Source organism: Pararge aegeria, chromosome Z (genome assembly GCF_905163445.1).
Source record: "Pararge aegeria chromosome Z, ilParAegt1.1, whole genome shotgun sequence".
Lineage (NCBI taxonomy): Eukaryota > Metazoa > Arthropoda > Insecta > Lepidoptera > Nymphalidae > Pararge > Pararge aegeria.
Genome location: NC_053208.1, coordinates 13,282,643 through 13,302,013, shown reverse-complemented (window position 1 = coordinate 13,302,013; position 19,371 = coordinate 13,282,643). Strand labels below are relative to the sequence as shown.

At 34.8% G+C, this 19,371-nt stretch overlaps 1 protein-coding gene across 2 annotated transcripts in view; it reads left to right on the top strand.

Moving 5' to 3' along the window:
• The window catches only part of LOC120636148 (CUB and sushi domain-containing protein 3), a 45,445-nt gene extending 29,580 nt beyond the window's left edge, over positions 1 to 15,865 (top strand). The window contains exons 3-11 of one of the 2 annotated variants that reach the window (XM_039907465.1): positions 233 to 445; positions 2,933 to 3,365; positions 5,604 to 5,812; positions 6,011 to 6,187; positions 6,950 to 7,129; positions 8,769 to 8,948; positions 9,907 to 10,256; positions 10,815 to 11,005; positions 14,760 to 15,865. In XM_039907465.1, coding sequence (XP_039763399.1) covers positions 233 to 445; positions 2,933 to 3,365; positions 5,604 to 5,812; positions 6,011 to 6,187; positions 6,950 to 7,129; positions 8,769 to 8,948; positions 9,907 to 10,256; positions 10,815 to 11,005; positions 14,760 to 15,102 — 2,276 coding nt within the window. In that variant the 3' untranslated portion in view covers positions 15,103 to 15,865. Of the gene's footprint in view, positions 1 to 232; positions 446 to 2,932; positions 3,366 to 5,603; positions 5,813 to 6,010; positions 6,188 to 6,949; positions 7,130 to 8,768; positions 8,949 to 9,906; positions 10,257 to 10,814; positions 11,006 to 14,756 lie in introns of both variants that reach the window. The other variant, XM_039907464.1, reaches the window with a different exon arrangement.
• The last annotated feature ends 3,506 nt before the right edge of the window (positions 15,866 to 19,371 follow it).

Below are 19,371 nucleotides of genomic sequence, written 5' to 3'. Positions count from 1 at the left end.
TTTCATACGACTCGGAAATCGCGTCCAGGATATAGGACCTTCTTATACAAAGCTGAACAATGAGGCTGAAAATCGTTTGTAATACAATGAAAATTGCTCACACAGTCGAGAATTCCCTCGAAATCGTTTGTGTCGATTCATTTATTTTTATATTGCGGTAACCCTATTTGTTGTTTCGATGAGGTGGCCGAATGAAAGACTAGGTCATATTAAAATTTTATTTTATTTTCAGTTATCAACGTCGCTGCCGGAAAAGCTCCTATGCAAATCTCCACAGACGAAGGCGGAGTGCCTCAAAAAGCCTTAGACGGCAGCACCGCATTTGTCTATAGCGCGGACACATGCACCCTGACTAAGTGCGAGAGGGTCCCCTGGTGGTATGTCAACCTTCTGGAGCCTTATATGGTCCAACTCGTGAGACTCGATTTCGGAAAGCCCTGTTGTGGTGAGTTGTTTTTTTTTTTTGTTCCATTACAAGTTAGTCTTTGACTGCAATCTTAACTGATAGTAGGTTAATACCTAATGCAGTCTAAGATGGTAGCAGGACATCTTGCGCTGTTACTAAATTATATTAACTGTTTATTGTTGTTTTATATGACCAATTGACAGATGTCAGGAAAGGATTCTTTCGAAGCGACGACGGTCGGATTATAGTAATTGGATTATAGAAAAGTCATTGCCTACACTAGGTCAAGCGTGGGTTAAGTTTGTCATTACAACGGTTAAGCATAATATTATATCGCGTTTCACTGATGCGAAGTGCTCGCTGCGTGTCTGCCAAGATCAGTCTGTCAGTCTGTCTTTCTCGACCCAAATGTGCGACAGAGCTTGAATTCACTCCGCAGGCGTTAACTTACTAATTGAACTCTCCACACATAGCACATTTTGCATGTCAAACAAGCTGCTTATTGACATCTTTTGAAAGTTTAATTGATTTTATTTTTATTCAAAAATCATTAAACTACTCACAATTGTCTACTTTTAAAATAAAATATTTTTATAATGAGTTATAATTAAAAATTGCCGGCTTTTTATCACCATCACCCTCATCCACATCCTATTAACATCTCATTGCTTGAAACTCCCCCGCTCTCATAAAAAAGACAAAAGCAGGCTTACTTTGTGGAATTCCGTGATATATTAGAAAAAATAATAGTTTACAAAAACTAAAAAACACGCTTTTATGTAATGTCATTATAATGTTTATAACTATTGACACTGCATGCGCCCCACGCTTTTTTACAATAATATACATTTATTTCTTATTTACACTATTCTTAATCCAAATGTATTAAAATTTATTTTCTATTTTTTAGTTGGATTGTCTATAAAAGCGTGTCTTTTAGTTTCCTCAACTATAATTTAGTTTAATTTTCGGTAAGAGCGGGTTTTGTTAGTTTTTAAACTTGAATTTATTAAGTCAGTAACTTATCTAGGAACTGGGGAAATCGGGCGCCTGCTGCATTCCTCAGATAAGGCAGCCGTTTCTTGGGTTCCCTCTCCGAAAGGTTTATCTTATTTATCGACTAAAGATCCTAGACTATGCTAATTACAAAATGTTATTCCGAAAAATAAAGAATTTGAGATTTCGGCATACTTGCATAGCTTGTTCTACTCCGGGATTGTAACTTAGAGCCCACACAGTTAAAGTATATATTATGTTAAAGCCCAGAAAACAAAACGATCCATATGTATATAAGTAGGTAGATCATTACTATGAATCTTAAGTACATATTATATGCTTTCTAGATAATTTATTCGTCAAGCTTAATATGATAGGTATACCTAATGTTGTCAATTCTGTTGTATTTACATTAATCTCTAAACTAAATTTACAGATCTAGTCTGAGAAGTCAAGTGCTCTCCATTTCACAATATTTAACATAGAAAAGGCTAATTTTAGATTTTAGTGCTTATCTTTGTGAACACACATTCCTAAACTAAACCGATTATAAAATAACTAATAAAGATATTCTGCACCGCAGGATAAGTTTGGCATATCTTTGCATTTCTAGAATTGGACCATTGTAGGTAATTGTAATGTCAAATAATTTAGAGAAATAACCAATTATTATGCTTTCCATCAGCAATGTTTATGCAACGTAAGTAACAATTTATAAATCGACTCAACAGCTCGGTAACGCAAACTATCATCAAATGGAAATGCAGCGACGCTTTACAGCTTTCCACAACAATTTAATATTTGTAATTCTTACTATTATAATAATAGTATTAAATTATTACACATTTGTGCTCAAACCTCAGTAACTACATAAGATTAGATACCTTCCAGTGAAAGTTATGCTACAGTCATTCAACAAAACGCAAGACGTATGTGAAACGTTCCAAAATGTTGTACAGTTTTTGGTATATTTGATATCGTGTAAGTACTTAAAAGGATTGAAGTTCATAAAGCAATTTTTAGTTAAGCATGTACTAAATATATCATTTAATATATCCAGCTTAATAATAGGATTTTAAGAGTAGATATATCGAGAAATAGATTAGGTTAGATTATTGCGTCATGCGTTTGTCCCGATTAAAACTGAATTTCAGAGTATTTATTGTTAAAGCCCTCCAGCTAGCATTGGATCAGGCTTAAGCAATAAATCCAGTGAGAAAGGCAGACTAGCTAAACAAGCAATAAGTAGGCTAAAATTAATGATGGAGTATAAAATTTATGATGAAAAATATATCTATGTACCTAAGGAGCTTATTAAAAACGTATTAATTGCACGAGGATGTATGTCAAATAATTTGATTATGGCAAATAATGTTGTGTTTGGGATCCCGATTAACGTGTACAATATTTCATATCACAGCAATTAACCGCAAATATAAAAATGTCTTCCACATATAGGCACATACATGCGGATAACAAAGAGACCTTTCCACTACGCGGTAAAAATAACAGAATTATTAATTTTGTCAGGAGTGAACGAGATGGCAACGATAGTAGTACGAGTTGGCAATAATCGACCCGATCTCGGAACAAACCCAGTCTGCAACCGGTACATGGGTACCATAAACGAAGGACAGCCGATATTTCTTCCATGCAACCCTCCCATGCCAGGCGCTTTTGTCAGTGTTCATTTGGAAGCCAGCATTCCGAGTCAGCTCTCAATATGCGAAGCTTTTGTTTACACGGATCAAGCGTTGCCAATAGAAAGATGTCCCCAATTTCGTGATCAACCCCCCGGCAGTACTGCAACGTACAACGGCAAATGCTATATATTCTATGATCGGCAACCATCCAACTTTCGAGATGCACTCTCATTTTGTCGGTCAAGAGGTGGCACATTGGTGGATGAAAGTAATCCAGCACTACAGGGCTTCATCAGCTGGGAACTTTGGAGAAGACACCGGTGAGTAAAAGATAAGAGTTATATCGCTGTGCGTGCATGGTGTGTCAAGTGGAAATAACTATTTTATTATCTACCTTGTTGTCAAATGTGCTACAGTAGATTTTTGTACGAAGCCACCACATTTTATTTCATTGGAAACCCTAACTACTTACTACTTATCATATTATAGGTGTCTTAAACCTGCCAGAAGTCTTAAAATTCCTCTTGGGTGGAAAAATAAATTTACATCACTGACATTCCGCTTGATAATGCGAATTTGATGATGAGTCCATTTGTATGTTGTCCCAAGCCTTGCGTAACGGTGTTATGATGATTGATCATTCATTTCTGGATTTGTAAAAACGGTATCGTGCAATAGGTACGGTACAAAAGCAACGTCATGCGCGTCCGCAGTTCATGTGTGACAATGTGTCCAACCATTTTTTATCGTGCTGTCATAACACTGTCAGGGACGTTAATTTTTTATTAAGTGTTTGTATATAGACATAGTAAAGCTTCATAATCGTTCTGGTTATAATGATTCTTAATTACGTAATTTTCCACATACTTGAAATGGGTACACTTAAGACCCAAAAGTGTGACGAGCTAAGTTGTTTTTAAATGATTTAAAAAATGGAAGAGATTCTCAATTCGTAGTGTATTTACTTTTTCTTTTATTAAGGAACGCTTATTTCTCCAGCACTGCTTGCATTGTTTTTTCTTTATTCTGTAGGGGTATATCTCGAATTGTTTTTTTTACATTAGGCGATATTGGCATATGTGAATTTGAACTAAAAAGCTTCGATTTCATTCAAAATTAATTCATATTCTCCGTTGCTAACTTTTTTTAGGGACAAATATTCCTAACTTACGTTTTCAATTTCAATCCATTTTTCTTCTTATTATATAAATATCGACAGTATATTTTTTGTATCAATTAGAAAAATATATAAATCTAAAAATAAATATAAAACCTTAATTAATTACAATAGGTAAAGTATTACAATTACAATAGGTAAATTTTAAATAACTACAATAGGTAAAACTTATTGTAATTATTTTATTTGATCAGGATATTATTATATTTTATTTGAATAGGATTTGGATGTTTACAATATTTAAACGAAGTAAGTTTGCCCATAAAAACCGAATGAAAAATTTAAGTACTACACTACCTACTAGTATCTAATAGAAATAGTAAAAGTATAGTTGTTATTCACTTACTTTTGATTGTAAATCACATAAGTGTAATCATTTTTATTGCGATACAGTTACCGCGGAAAAATCAGCGCAACTGCCTATTAGTTGAATGATCCATTACAGATCCGCTACGCGAAGCAGTAAGGTGATTCGAGTCAATTTCTGGTCCCATCTTCTACTGAACGTTGCGTTTTTGCCCGTTATAGTGATTGGACACCGTGCGGCAACGGGATCGTTCATATTATCAACTTTGAATTGTTCTTAAACATAATGAAACACATAATAAATAGAGCAAAATGAAACATTCTTATAAAATCATAATAAAATAGGCTTTGCAAAATTGTACCTATAAGTAAATTTTCACCTCTTTATTGATACCTAATTATACATTTACATATTATTTATTTCATTTATAACATGTGTCTTCCCTCGAAAAGGTTTCGTCAATTGATTTTGCGAATGTGAACATTTTTTGACACTGTAATAACACTGTAATAATATCACAACTATTGAAAACGTTCTGAGAACTGACCGCCTACATTGTTTTCTCATAATGCAACCGTGCTCAAATTCGAGTATCAGCGCAATCTTTTATGAGATATTAAGATTACTTACTTATATTTTCACCATTTAGTATTCCGGACAAGTTTCTGTAATCAATTTTATTTACACATGCTGCCTATAAGTAGTAGGTAATGTCCTGATTTAATTTCTCATATAAAAATTTACTTTTTTATTATATTATAAACAAGCGGTTGCCGCCAATTCTTAATATCGGTGAATGTGAAATTAGGTAGAATCCTTTGAAAAGACTGCGATCAAATGCGTGTTAAATCGTTATTTGTATTGTGTCACTTATATATTAACCGAGATTACGTCAGAGGCACCAATTACTTGGAAACTTCAGTTACATTTTGTAATTGGAAAGTCCATAATTGCCGATTATTTGATAGCTACTTTCCATAGTTCCCTACGTAATTTCATTTTCACCGAGAATATGCCTGCTGATTAGAGGTAGTTTTTAAGACGTGGTGATTGACGTAATTATATGATTGGTAGGAGCGATAGCAGCAGTCAGTATTGGATTGGAGCCGTCCGCGACCCACAAGACCCAAGGAACTGGAAGTGGGTGAATGGTAATGATGTGACGGTATCCTTCTGGAACGAACCTGGATCCAGTGAAGTCTGCGCTAGGTTCGATGGCAGCAAGGGATGGCTTTGGGTTGGAACCGACTGTCAATCCACATTGAACTTTATCTGTCAACACCGTAAGTCCATTTTACATTATTGCAAGGCGAAATCATTGTGAAGCGATTGTGCTCGGAATATATTGTTATTGGCAAATTAATTTACAAAACTAAGATGCGAATGTATTTTTTTATGTATATTTAAACGTGTGTGTAGGTGATGGGATCCAGTAACGTTTGATGCCATTTTTATTTGAAAATGTTTGGCACTTATTGCAGAGCCTCAGACATGTGGTAGGCCGGAACAGCCACCAAACTCGACAATGACTGCGGAACGCTTCGAAGTGGGAACTAGTGTTGAATATTCTTGTGACGAAGGGCACCTGCTGGTCGGGCCCACTGTCAGGTCATGCTTAGAGACGGGATTCTACGACGAGTTCCCACCGGTTTGTAAAAGTAAGATAAGTTTTATGTACCTTAGTATAACTCTATACATACGTTTAAAGTTATTTCCTGTACAAAAGTTGAACCTTTTTTTTTTTTATACAATAACCAGAGACGGCGTCTCCTCTCTATCCAAAATTTTCCATGATTATATACACCGCCGTTACGTAAGGTCCACACAGTAAATTGGACCTAAATCAACTGACTGTCGCGTCAATTTATTCGTTTTGAATTGGGCAGCTGCTACTTATTAATTAAAAATGTTGCTACCCTCAATGTAATAAAAGCTACATTCAAATCAAACGCTCTTTTTAACACATTCTTTAGTCGTAAGTAAACATACAGGTTTATATTAAATAAGACAAAGCAAATAGGAACGACTCTTCAATCTATAAACACTCATTTCAGGTTTCTCACGCATTTTTTTTTTCACCTGCTATAAATGATTTTGGAATGTACCTAGGTTGACTCGTACAGAATGCTTAGCTCTCGTACAAAAAACTTTATATAATAAACAAAACACTACTTCAAAATAAATGAACGGTGGCCTGAAAACTCCAATTACTAATATGATTAAATATTTTATTTTTATGTGAAACTAATGTCATTATTAATAACGTATTCATATATTGAGATAATATTAATAATGTAATTAGAATTAATAATGTACTTTTAGTTTCGAGTCTTATTCAAGTGTAATTAATTATGTTAAGCAATGAGTAGTCGTGAATTGAGTCTAAGTTACGATAATAAAGAATATTATTATTATTATAGGAATCGATTGCGGATTCCCCGCGGAAATTGCGCATGGTAGTTTCAAACTGATCAACGTTTCGGTTTCGTACCTGTCGCATGTACAATACGAGTGTGATTCCGGCTACGAGATGGTGGGCCGATCCCGACTCGTGTGCGACATTGACGAACGGTGGAATGGACCACCACCGCGCTGTGATGGTAAATATCACTGACATCTTATTTTTAAAATTCCTTTACTAGTTATAGTCCTTGATTGTGACCTCAGGTAGTGGTAGGATGATGTGCACTACATGTACAGATCGTGGCGGGCAGAAGAGTGCATGTACGTAATGATATAATTGTAAAAATCCCCCACCAAACGAAGCAACAAAACTTTAGGATTGTTAGTTCTTTCATATATGTATATATACGAAGTGCACGCCACTTGTAGCGGGCTAATATAATAGGGCAGTTATAGTAAACGCCTACGCTTTATCCGTTGCTACGTGGCATCGTACCAGGCCGATAAAATCGTTAGGTGGCACGATGGGGTTGTGACTAGCCACAGCCGAAGCATTTTTCATTCTAATAAAAAATTTACAAGGCCTCTTTTGGGTCCACTACTGAACGTATGCCTTACCCAGAACGCACCACCATGCACGCCGCTTTTCAACTGCTTTCTGCCACCTAAAGGGCATCAGCGGGTTAGAAGCTGTCTTCTGCTTCGCTTACCGGTACGCTCATCTGCTCCAGCATTTCTGGCAGAACTACTTATCAAATTTCAAACTAATGTTAAACCAAGTAGGGACGTGCGAAGAAAAAAACTATTGATATTTCAAATTTCTTAAAGAATTATTTGTGTTATACAAAACGACGCATCAAAATCAGCCCAGTAGTTTCAGGTAACATTGCTTAAAGGATTTTAATAGTCTCTTCTAAGAAGAGAAAACTATTAAAAACAGTTAAGCAATAATTCAGGTAAATTGTAACAAACAATCACACTCCCATACATAAACTTCACCATAATCACCATGTCGTATCGTAAGTAAAAATACATCTGCAGGACCAAAAACTACATCTTCATTGGAATAGTTGTCATGTATTTCGTACTCGTGGTTTAGTTAGTACCTCAGAGAAGGGAATGTGAAAACCCATACAAGATTATGTCCAATAGCTAGCAAGCGTATTCCGTTAGTGTAATATAACTACGTAAGAAACTATGGAAAGTTGCAACAAACAACCTCTTGTTTTGCATTCTGTAACTTCAGTTTCCATCACTTTTTTCTGGTACTGGTACAATGGTATGAAATATATTTACTAATAGTTTTTCAAAGAATCTAAAGTCATTTTATAATCACATATTTTTCAGTATCTCCTTGAAGGTTTCTTTGTTTACCGAAAATAATGCCTTTTGAGCATACGTCTATTTGAGTTTAATGTTTTATGGTGTGCACTAAATTGTTTATATCTATACACACATAGATAAATGGGCCTTCAGGCTGGGCATAAACTGTTTGAATCCAGTATCCATGCTGCCCGACACGGTCAAGTTCTATTTATGCAAACTAGGCAACAATGAAAGACCGCATACTGTCTCGGTTACCAGAACATGTCGGAAAGTTATGTCCACAAAGTTCTTAAAGAAGTTTAGTAAGATAGCTGTTGTATCCCTTTTGTTTTTAAATTTAATTATTGATGGACCAAGCAAATAGCCCACCCGATGGTAAATGGGAAACCATTGCCTATAAAACTTCGCAGGGCATGCGAGGCATACAAAAGGAATAAAGTGTAGCCCTGTGTCCATCAATATATGGCCTGTGCGAGTGTTAAACATAATGTGCCTGTAATTTCCCTACAGTTGTACAATGCGAAAAGCCACCGGTTATTTCAAACGGACGCTTAGCCATTTTAAGCAACGCGTCAGTGTTCGGCGCATTTGCAGAATATGCATGTTCCCAAGGCTATCAATTACATGGAGCCCGCAAGATTAAATGCCTCGCTACTGGCCTCTGGGATAAACCAGCTCCGCATTGTTATCGTGAGTTCTAAGCTCTTCACTAAAGTATATACTTTTTTATTCCACTAAAAGTAAGCCCTGAAATCTCGCTTGGTGTTAAGCGATGATGCAGTCTAAGATGGTTGAGGGCTAACGTCACTAACCGGCACGTCTTTGTCTGTAGGATAGTATTTATAAAATTCAAAAATTATAAATTCCTGACTACCTCTGCCGGTAAATTGAATCTGGGACCTCCCTCCTTATAAGCTCTAACCACTGCGCCAGTGAGGTCTACAAATGTCTACTAATATATATGTACAACAATAACAATTAATTTATATTAAATTGTCATTGTTGTACATATAATTACTGTTGTTAAAGTCAGCCCCAGTTATAATCACTAGCGTGTAATAATAATCGTTAACAGGCTTCCAATTCGTGTTAAAGCAGCGGCGTCGCGGAGGAAACTCTGTGTCTTTCTCGTCTCAGAGAGTCTGTGTCCTGCTGTGGGCTGGATGAAATAATGAGAATAATGACGATGATACCCATTTTTGATCAGAAAACCGTTAAATAGACCAATATATTCTTTATTAATTTATTGAGTAACGGTATACGAGTCTACACTGGAAATAACGACCGTCTACAACCAGAGCTTACGAAGAAAAGTTTTAAACAGTAAAATAAACCTACAGTTAGTTCTCTTCTTCCGTGAACCGCAATTCTTTTCAAAATCTTCACGAAGACGGTTTAAGTTAGCGAGGATGTCGAATCCAGTGCTAGAATTTCGCAAATCGCTGAAGAATAACGACGTCCGCAGCTGAACAATAAATGTTATAGGTCGCGGGTCGTACTGCAACAAAGTGATCCAGTATAATAAATAATATCTTAAATCCCAACAAGAATCCCGTTATTTATATAGGCTTAAACCATTACAATCCCTGCACCCACCCAATACTTGTTCCCTTTGAAATAAATTCTAAATTTAATTTTATATCATCAGCTGAGGAGCGAACAACAACGACATCAACAACAACGACCACTACCACAAGCACAACTACAAGGCAGCCAAACACCTATCCTATCCCAACAACACACGCAACCACGACTCCGCGCTTGATACTTCCCTCAAGAACTAGAACACAAAGACCAGTATCGTCTCCTACCCTGACCGTAACTCCAGATACACCAACGACTAGACGAACACGACCAAGGATTACAACAACCGAACGCTCCACTACTAAGAGCTACGAAAAACCTCCGCTAAGAAAAATCACAGTGGCGGATTCCCAAGACTCGCCCACAAGTCATATTCCGCATATCATCGTGGCGAGTCATCCGACAGAAAACCAGGTCAGTCACATAAAATTGAACTTACAAGTTACAACACAAAAAAATGATAGCGGTTGTTTGAAGTTAACATTATTTACGTATCGTCGTGCAGTTTCTATAAATATGTCTCTACATATATTATTTATTATAAAGCATCTTTGTTAAGCGCATTTGAGGGTCAAATAAATATATTTTTCTAGAAAAGTAAATTATAAAATAAGGTTAGAAATAGAATTGGTTTTTATAGGTCAGTTCTAGGTCAGCTGGTAATTCTGATATCTTAGAATTTACAAATGCAAACAAAAATTTGGTTTTCATGCAAAGTTCAAACCATTCATTTGAAATCAAAACTTATAATAAACATGATGATCTAATTCTAAAAGTTAAGATTTATAATATGTGTGTCTTAGTAAAGTTAGTATGGATCAAAAGCTTAAAATAAATATCAAAAAATTTAAAAATATATCAATGCTTTTGACAATTCCGACATCCGAAACATTGCTCCCATTGCTTGCATCCCTATGCTGAAAGCTACTTAAATGCCTGGTCATGACTTGATACCGGAATTTGTTTTTGCAGATCTTTGGCAGTGGAAATAATATAAGAGCGGAGCAGACTCCCCGGGTGAATGTCCCCCTGCCCGTGGACGGCGACAGACGGGAGACGGTGGGGGCCAGGCTAAACATCGGCGCGGTGGTTGCTCTTGCGGCATTTGGGGCTCTAGTTTTTCTAATAGCAATTATCATCACCATCGTCATCTTAGTCAGAAGGTATGTTATGAATAAATAATACTTTGTAATCATGACTACTCTATAAGGTAATAATCTACATCCTTGATTTCAAAGCTGATGATACTGTTTGGTGGCGTTTCTGCCGTACAAAAATCACGTAAATCTAAATTAACAGGTCTAAAGTAGACCAGAAGAGTTATCACGTGGTCTCCTGAGGATGAAACTCTACTTTTAGCTTTTTACTTCTGCTAAAAGCAGACAAACGAGCAAGATTTTACCGCCGAGCATGACCATCTGGTAAAACAAAGAAAGAATGCGAAAGTTAAACGACCTCCGAATTCTAATTTTGAGGGATAACATCAGATAGATGATGGTTCCGTAGTTGGCAAATAGCAATGTAGTGTTTCTAAACACCATGGAGAAGACAGTTTCATATTCAAGTTTAGAGATTTCTGTATATCACAATTAGCACCAAATGGCCTAGTTTTATTTAGTCTGCTGATTTTCGAACATCTAAATTGAATTATAAAAAATATAGTCGGAGAAAAAATATATTGAAAAATGTTGTGTGTAGGAAACAAACTTTCCTACACACATGCTATTCGAGTACAGGGATGACTCTTTGTTTATTTTAAGTAGGTAAATCATACAAAAGACTTCAACGCGCGATGTTATCGCGGTCAGCCGTAAGGTATGAAAGTACCTTAAAATATAAATGACAAAATGTACACTTTTATTATAAACAGTTAAATTTCCTTTTCTGAGGTGCTCGCAATATACTACTTGTGTGTCTATTCTAACTCACTCAGTTGTGAAATTAACATAAGTTACTATTGTTATAATTCAACTCCGGTTTATTTGTGTTTAAATTGAAATTATTTAGTCTAGAGACTACATTAAAGTATTAGTAAACATCGAATGCCTACTTAGCGGTGACCGCAAGAGTGCAAAGGCGCCAGTTCGCGAGCTCCCGTCCCGTTGGTACACGCTGCTGGCGTTGCCGTTTCCCGACCAGCAGGTCGGAAGACGGGAGTTTGTCCGCGCGCATCGACACACGCACCGCGCGGGACATTTCTCCAACCCCTTATAACCAGTGCGTTTATATTTTAAGGTACCGCACGCGGCTGACATGGTGGCTGATTCTAAATTTGCACATTTATAGAAAACGTTAACATGTTTTATGGGAAATATCTTAAACAACCTCGCTGATACTAGTTAGCACGTTTGACTAATATATACGAAATACTATCACTCTATATGATCACGAGGTCCTGATTACGATTCAAGTTTCCGGCCAAACATTGTTGGCATTCTCGACTCCAGGCAGCTCGGAGTTTGTTCATCCCCTTGCCTCGCAGAACAACTTAAGCCGGTAATCGTTAGAGCTAGTAGGTAGCCTGTGCTGGCTTGCGGGCTAGTAATGCATCCGACGATGCATCATCGTCATCTTCAACATAGCATCTCAGCACTTTATGATATTTTAAGTATATATTATGCAAAGGCGTTCTCGATGACATATACAAGGCTGTTCAAATACTATTTTCAGTTTCACCAAACTCTATGTGATTGACGTTTGTTTGAATAGCTAATTGTATCCATACAATACACTAAATATAAGTAAAAGTCAAAGGAACGTAACCTAGTACGGTACTAAAAGGTTTGACTGACGTATGTCCCATTTCGTCTTTCACCATTCTTTCACGCAGTATAAATTTAGCTTATAATGACAATGATGACAAAACCTAGATAGATATAAAGTAGAATAGGTAGTCACCTCTAGTAAAAATTGGCACTGACAGATTAGTATTTTTTTTGTTGGATGCCTAATTCCTCTTAGATTAGGTAAGGAAGGCTAATAAAGAATGATTACGAAAATTACCATGAGACTTACTACCATAGCTGATGGCCCTAAAATAAGGATTATAATTCTTAAACAACAGAATCAAAAATATTAAAATAATACTACTTTCGGCGATGGTGTAGATATCAAAAAATTACTTTTAAGTAACGTCGAATAAAATAGTGCATACTAATTATTCATAATAATAAAATATTAAACCTATTATTGACGTCCTTACAAGATTACGTCATGTTGCTAGTTTTAAAACCGAGTGATGCGTAAATTATAACGTAATATTCTTGTGGTTTGTGTTAGCTATATATTTTATTATACATTATACATTTCACCATTTTTTGATATGCAGCCACCGTGTCGTTCCGCATCGCACGAAGCACAAAAACCACGGAATCTAATAAAAAAATGGTAGCTTTTGAAACACAGAGATATATTTTTTTACAATTATATCATTCACAATCTGCACGCTTTTCAAAACCTTATTATATTTTAAACGAAGAGCCTATTTTAAGAAGCATTACAAAGAAGCTCCACCCTACAAAATTACCTATTGCTTGAATATACCACGCCTTTCAAATAAAAAGCACAAAAATTTTAAGCACAACTCTATCAGATTTACATACTGGCCTACTACTATTTGATTTAATGATTGTTAATTTCTAGAGGTTTTCGGTTCGATTCCCTGATCGGGTCAAAAAAATAATCGTCATCAAAAGCCTATAACAGTCCACAGCTGGACTTAAGCACTTTCCCAACGGAAGGGTTTGCCAATAATTACCATACTGGGTTGGTAGAGTAGAATTAAGAACGCTGCTGCGCGTTCTCTTTTTTTTTTACTTGGTCGCCTCGTATGACACCTGTGGGAAGAGGACTGAGGGATAATACCTATATTTAAAATAAAATCTCATCTAGCAATGTCATTTTTTTAAGTACTTAGAAAATGTCAATACTTCTTTTTCTTTATAAAGTTTAGATCAACAATATACAACAACGTATACATATAAGAAATATAGGTATAACATTAAACAGCAGAAAGTTGTCGTATATATATTTGTACAACTATAACATCAGCTGTATTTAAATTTAAGGTCAAATGGCAAAAGCAAATAAGTTACGATCCGAAATAATATTGAAACCAATTAAATGTCTAGTTAGGTATTCAAAATAAATTGCACTACATATAAAACCAAAACAAAAGAGAGGAAGTAAATTTTAAATATTAAGGAAGTAAATTCAATAAGCTACGATTACATTTTTTTTTGCTTAATGACCTACTTATTTCGCATATTATTACTATGCCGAAATAAGCTTTTATTTCTAATTACGCTAGGTTTAATTGTTTACGTTTAGATCTCAACGAAGTTTATAATTTTAGATTAACGAAGCGATAAATTTGAATTTATAAGTAACAGGCAAGAAGTCTAAATTGTACCTACCTACTAGGGTGATTTTGTTTGTTTGTAGGCAGGTGAATGTGTATACCGTCAGACGCCCGTTTGTTGAGTAGGTACCTGATAAAAAATTTTATTCGGAGTATTTAATACTTACGTACAGTAATAGCTTTACTTTCAGAAATCGGCATATACTTATGAGGTAATATTCAAACTGATTGAACTGATTGAGTTTGGTTTTGATAAATACATTCCTATTGTTGTATGTCTGTATTCTCTATTTCGTAACGATATTTTTTTAGGATATATAAAGATGTATTATGATTTGCCCTTTTGATTGACAATACCTACCACTGATAGCTTATCTGCGCACGAAATGTTTTTAGTAGCATAAATTTTGACTGCTTATATATTAACTATTATAAAAGTTTAACCAGTGTTTAACTGTTATAATAGTTCGGTAGGTAACTGTGTTATCTTTATCCTGATTTGATGATGTCAGCTAAAATTTCACACATATAAACTACAATATTTAATTTGTCAGCAGAAAACACAACGATGGAAAGCGGTACAGGCACCACGTGCCCCCAGATTGTAACACCGTCGCCTCACTCGACTCTTCCTCATCAGAGTCACGGAGCGGCCTCAACAGGTATTACAGGCAAGCGTGGGAAGAGCTGCATGAGGCGACGGGAACTAAACACGGGCATAGGAGACACGAGCGGGAAGCGCCTAAAGACGGCTCAGAGTTAGTTGTGTCTGATGTGTACCCCGCGCCCCACAATAGGGACAAAAGAAGGCATCACCACCACCACCACCATCGTGAGCCTAGAAATCCCGACTGGCAACCATCGCATCGTCCCCACCACAACCACAAACCTAGATATTAAATGAAATAACTATAGACTCCAAATATATTTATTAAGTAAATTGATTTTGCTTGTGCATAATGTGTGGCGCGGCCGCGCCTCTACTGTCATATTAAATGTGTTAAACTAAAAAATCTGACTCTAGGAAGATAACGAATACTCAAATGATTATTAAAGTCTGTACCTAATTGCAACAAAATTTTACCTCATGATACTTTTATAAGAATGTCAGTTTCTTTATTTCTTATTGAACGTTTTATATGTTTATACTATTATAAACAAGTTATGTTATAAGTTTTACAAGAATCGATAAAATATGAAGGATTTCTAACTAACTTCTTAAATGGTTATCTTGCTCTTTATTAAATATGATTGAATGAATAATTCTATACTGCTGAGCAGATTTTTCAATCAATATGTATATAATCTGATATTCTTTCATTAAAAATAAATGAATGTGGAAAATCTCCGTTAAAGATTATTGTGCGACAGAGCATCGCTAGAGTCTTTCTACCTGCTAATAAGATATACTTGAAAGTAAAAATATCTAAATGGGTACTAATAATTGAAATGATATTCATCGGTTGACCGTTTTCATAAAATCAAAAAAATATAATAACTCGCATATGGCACCTACTAATTATTCACCGATTGAAAAATTGACTCGCAGGTAATGATAAAATTTCAAAAGCTAATCAAGGTCTAGAACATTGAGACGATTAAGTAGCCACCTTGCTGTTTATTTTTTAAGCATCTAGCTAATTCTCTATTAACATGTATAAAACAATCGCGCTCGATTCGGTCCTTATACCTATTCCTTTCGTTTCCACCTTGCTTTCTTTTCTCCTTAAATATTTATAACTATATCTATAATAGGTGCATTGTTTAAAAATAAATAGCATATCACGCTAGCAGTATCTAAAGTTCAACATGCTACCAGTTCGTAAGCATATTATAATATACATCTGCATATACCAAGCAAAACTAAAGTCAAAATTTTTGAACGCAAAGAAAGAGCGTATTTTACTGATTATCTGATTTCTACGAGACGATAAAAAAATTATGTGCATCGTTCAGAAACTTGTAGTTACTATTATATACCTACCTAAATAAATATTAAATTCAATTACGTAGGAAAAGTATGTAAGTATTCTTACCCCTTTCAATGGCTAGGCTGAACCTGCTAATCACTAAAATGTTGATAACATCAAACTATCTGTACCTATCCTTCATTTAAAAAAGAAATTTCGCTCCTTACCGGTTTAAATCATCTTTGCAAGAATCGAGCTGACTCTTGATAAATTATAAACGGACCCACCTTAAATCAATTTTGGACCCGAACTGCAATTGTATACTAAGTGAGCCAATAATTGTACGAAACCCTTCAACACTGAAAGTATTTTTCGAGGTGCCAGGTTTGTTGCGGCATAAGATCAATAGCAAATAATGATAGTAGTGAATTAATATGAGCAAACCTACTGATAATGGATACCTGTACAAAACTATGATAAAAAGAACGCATTATTAACCGGGAATAGTAAATGTAAAAAAGTTGCTTTAGATTTTATTTTTCTTCATAGATACTCTGTACAGTACCAGGTATATTGTTATTTCCCTAGAATCTAGATAATTGAAGAAAAATTTAAGCTATATTGAATTTGACATAATCTCATGATTGTTACGTCAAAGGTACCCGGGTAGGTATGACGTAGGCTAAAAGTAAGTAGGTACGTCTTAAATTTTATTATTTATTTTGTTTGGTCTGAGCATTAGTAAAATCTTCATATTCTTTTGTTCGCTGAAACTATGATTACCTTAATCTTTTCTTACTGCCTATGTTACAAACTTACAATATATATACGACTTTATTATTTTACTTGAAAGGTTTAACTTCTGTACGATGTACTTACAAAAAGTAACAAAGATGTACTAATGTAAATATATTTTAAGATTAGATTGAAGTTAATCATAATAATCAAGTGCTCTAACTTTTTATTCGATTTATATAAACCACTTTTATTTTACATACTATAATTTACTTACAGTGATTGTTAAGTAAGTTATTTAAGTTGGTATTTAATAAATATGTAATTATATATATATTTAAATATAAGTAATTAATTGTCTATAAATATTTTATATCCATACCATATTGGTTCCCGACAGTAATTTAATATTCAACTCACGTGAACTTACGAATAAAAATTAAATCAATAAAAAATCTTAAAGGTCATAAAATTCGTATCGTAATATTATTTAAAGGTCAGTACAATTTGTTTTTTTTTGTACCTATCGTTAATAAAATAATAAATTAGGAGTTACCTACGTCAAGGACAGTGTGATGTCATAAAGTTGTTAGTATATATTCGTGTTATTTGTTAAAATTCTAGCGAAATTCGATAGGTAAAATAAAATATTTACATTTAATAAAAACTATACTTTCTGCATGGTACAAAAGTAGTTAGTGAGTACAATATTTAATAACAATTCTATTGATTTTGAGTTCGACCGTAACTATGAATAAAAATGTGCCATTGAACAGGCAAAAATAATGTATCTAAGAAATATAAATAGGCATATATTATATTTAACCTATATAATACTTATGACAAATGTAAGGAACTATGAAATAATTTATCGAAAATGTAAATATATTTTTAAAATTTAAAAATAAGATAGATATTGTCGTAGTGGTATCACATAGCTAGAGGTAATGGCCTTTTCAGGAGGTACCTTAAAATAGGTATTATGATTGAGGTTCTTCTATGCTGAGCGTAGAAACTTATGACTGCCTATGATTAGTTTAACGTTCACTTATCGTTTGTGGTCAAGTCCAGATGGAGACTAAAACTTTTATCTTTCTTAAAGGTACCTATCCCTAGAAGATCCAATTAACTCTATGGCATAAAATACTTTTAAGCTATTCAGGATATTCGAATTTTTTACATTAACCTAAAGTACATTTTGTGACAATTGTTGGATATAATAACCAATACCTACATGTTTGTTTGTAGCAAAACGTATTTAAGAAATGTAGACAGGTCATAATTTAAAATAAATGTTTGTGATAAATACGTTGTTTGAATTATTTAAGTGACTAATCTTAAATACATTTTTTTATGGAAAAGAGAACGTCTAGTCTAGTATATAAGAATAGTAGAGATAGTCTAGTATGTCATACACAGCTTTAAAAAGCCGTGGAAAAGAGAACGTCTAGTCTAGTATATAAGAATAGTAGAGATAGTCTAGTATGACATACTAGAACTAGATCCCGTGTCCTACTTGAAAAAAAAATTATACTAATAAAAACATAAATAGCCCTTGCCGGGATAGAACCCGGGACGTCCCCATATAAAAGACCAGTGCTTACCAAGTTACCACTGCATCACTGCTGCAGAAAGTCGATAACACAACGTCGTAACTGACAAACAGAAGAATTTTCCAACATGAGGATTGTTTTACCTGGTCACGGTTTCAGCCCCCCTTTCGGGGGCACTGAGTTATGTGCGATTTAAGCAATTCAATATAACTTGTTGTAACGGTGAAAGAAAACATCTTGAGAAAACTTGCAGTCCTGATTTGCAAGGGTGTTAAGTCTACAAATCCGCACTGAGCCTGTTTGAAGAATCTTGCACGCCTGCGAGTTCTCCATAATATTCTCAAGGGTGTGTGAAGTCTACCAATCCGCACTGGGCTACGGCCAAAACCCTTCTCACTCTAAAAAAAGACCTGTGCCTTTTTAGTGGGCCGGATTGATAAATGATGACTACACAACCCGCATGTTTATCGGAAATAGTACCAAGAGCTATTCCAGGATGGTACGCATGCATTCGAATAAATGTTAGAAACATTGGGTTAGGCTCTCATAAATAAAATACAGTGCACATATTTAAGAGTTATTTATTTACTTTGTACTTCGAGATTTATTTTAGTTACCTACTAGGTAAATATTTTTCATACTAATACTTTACTTTCGCTTTATTTAAAGCAGGTACTTATAATTTATCATAGTACCTGGCGACTTAATAGGTTTGAATAGTTTATAAAGTTTAATTATCATGCCTAAACTTTAACCGATTATTATTTTGTCACAATGGTGCTTATAACGGCTTCTAGCAACTAGGTTTAGTGTAAATGTGTTAATACTCATCTCCAATCTCGTCAGCAACCTGTGGTTTGTAAGAAAATACGTTTCAATGACTCGCAATTAACGTGGTTGTTCGTTTTACTTTCCTTTATAATACAAACATAAACAATGACTTCTTCTCATAATTAGGTGTAAGAGAACAG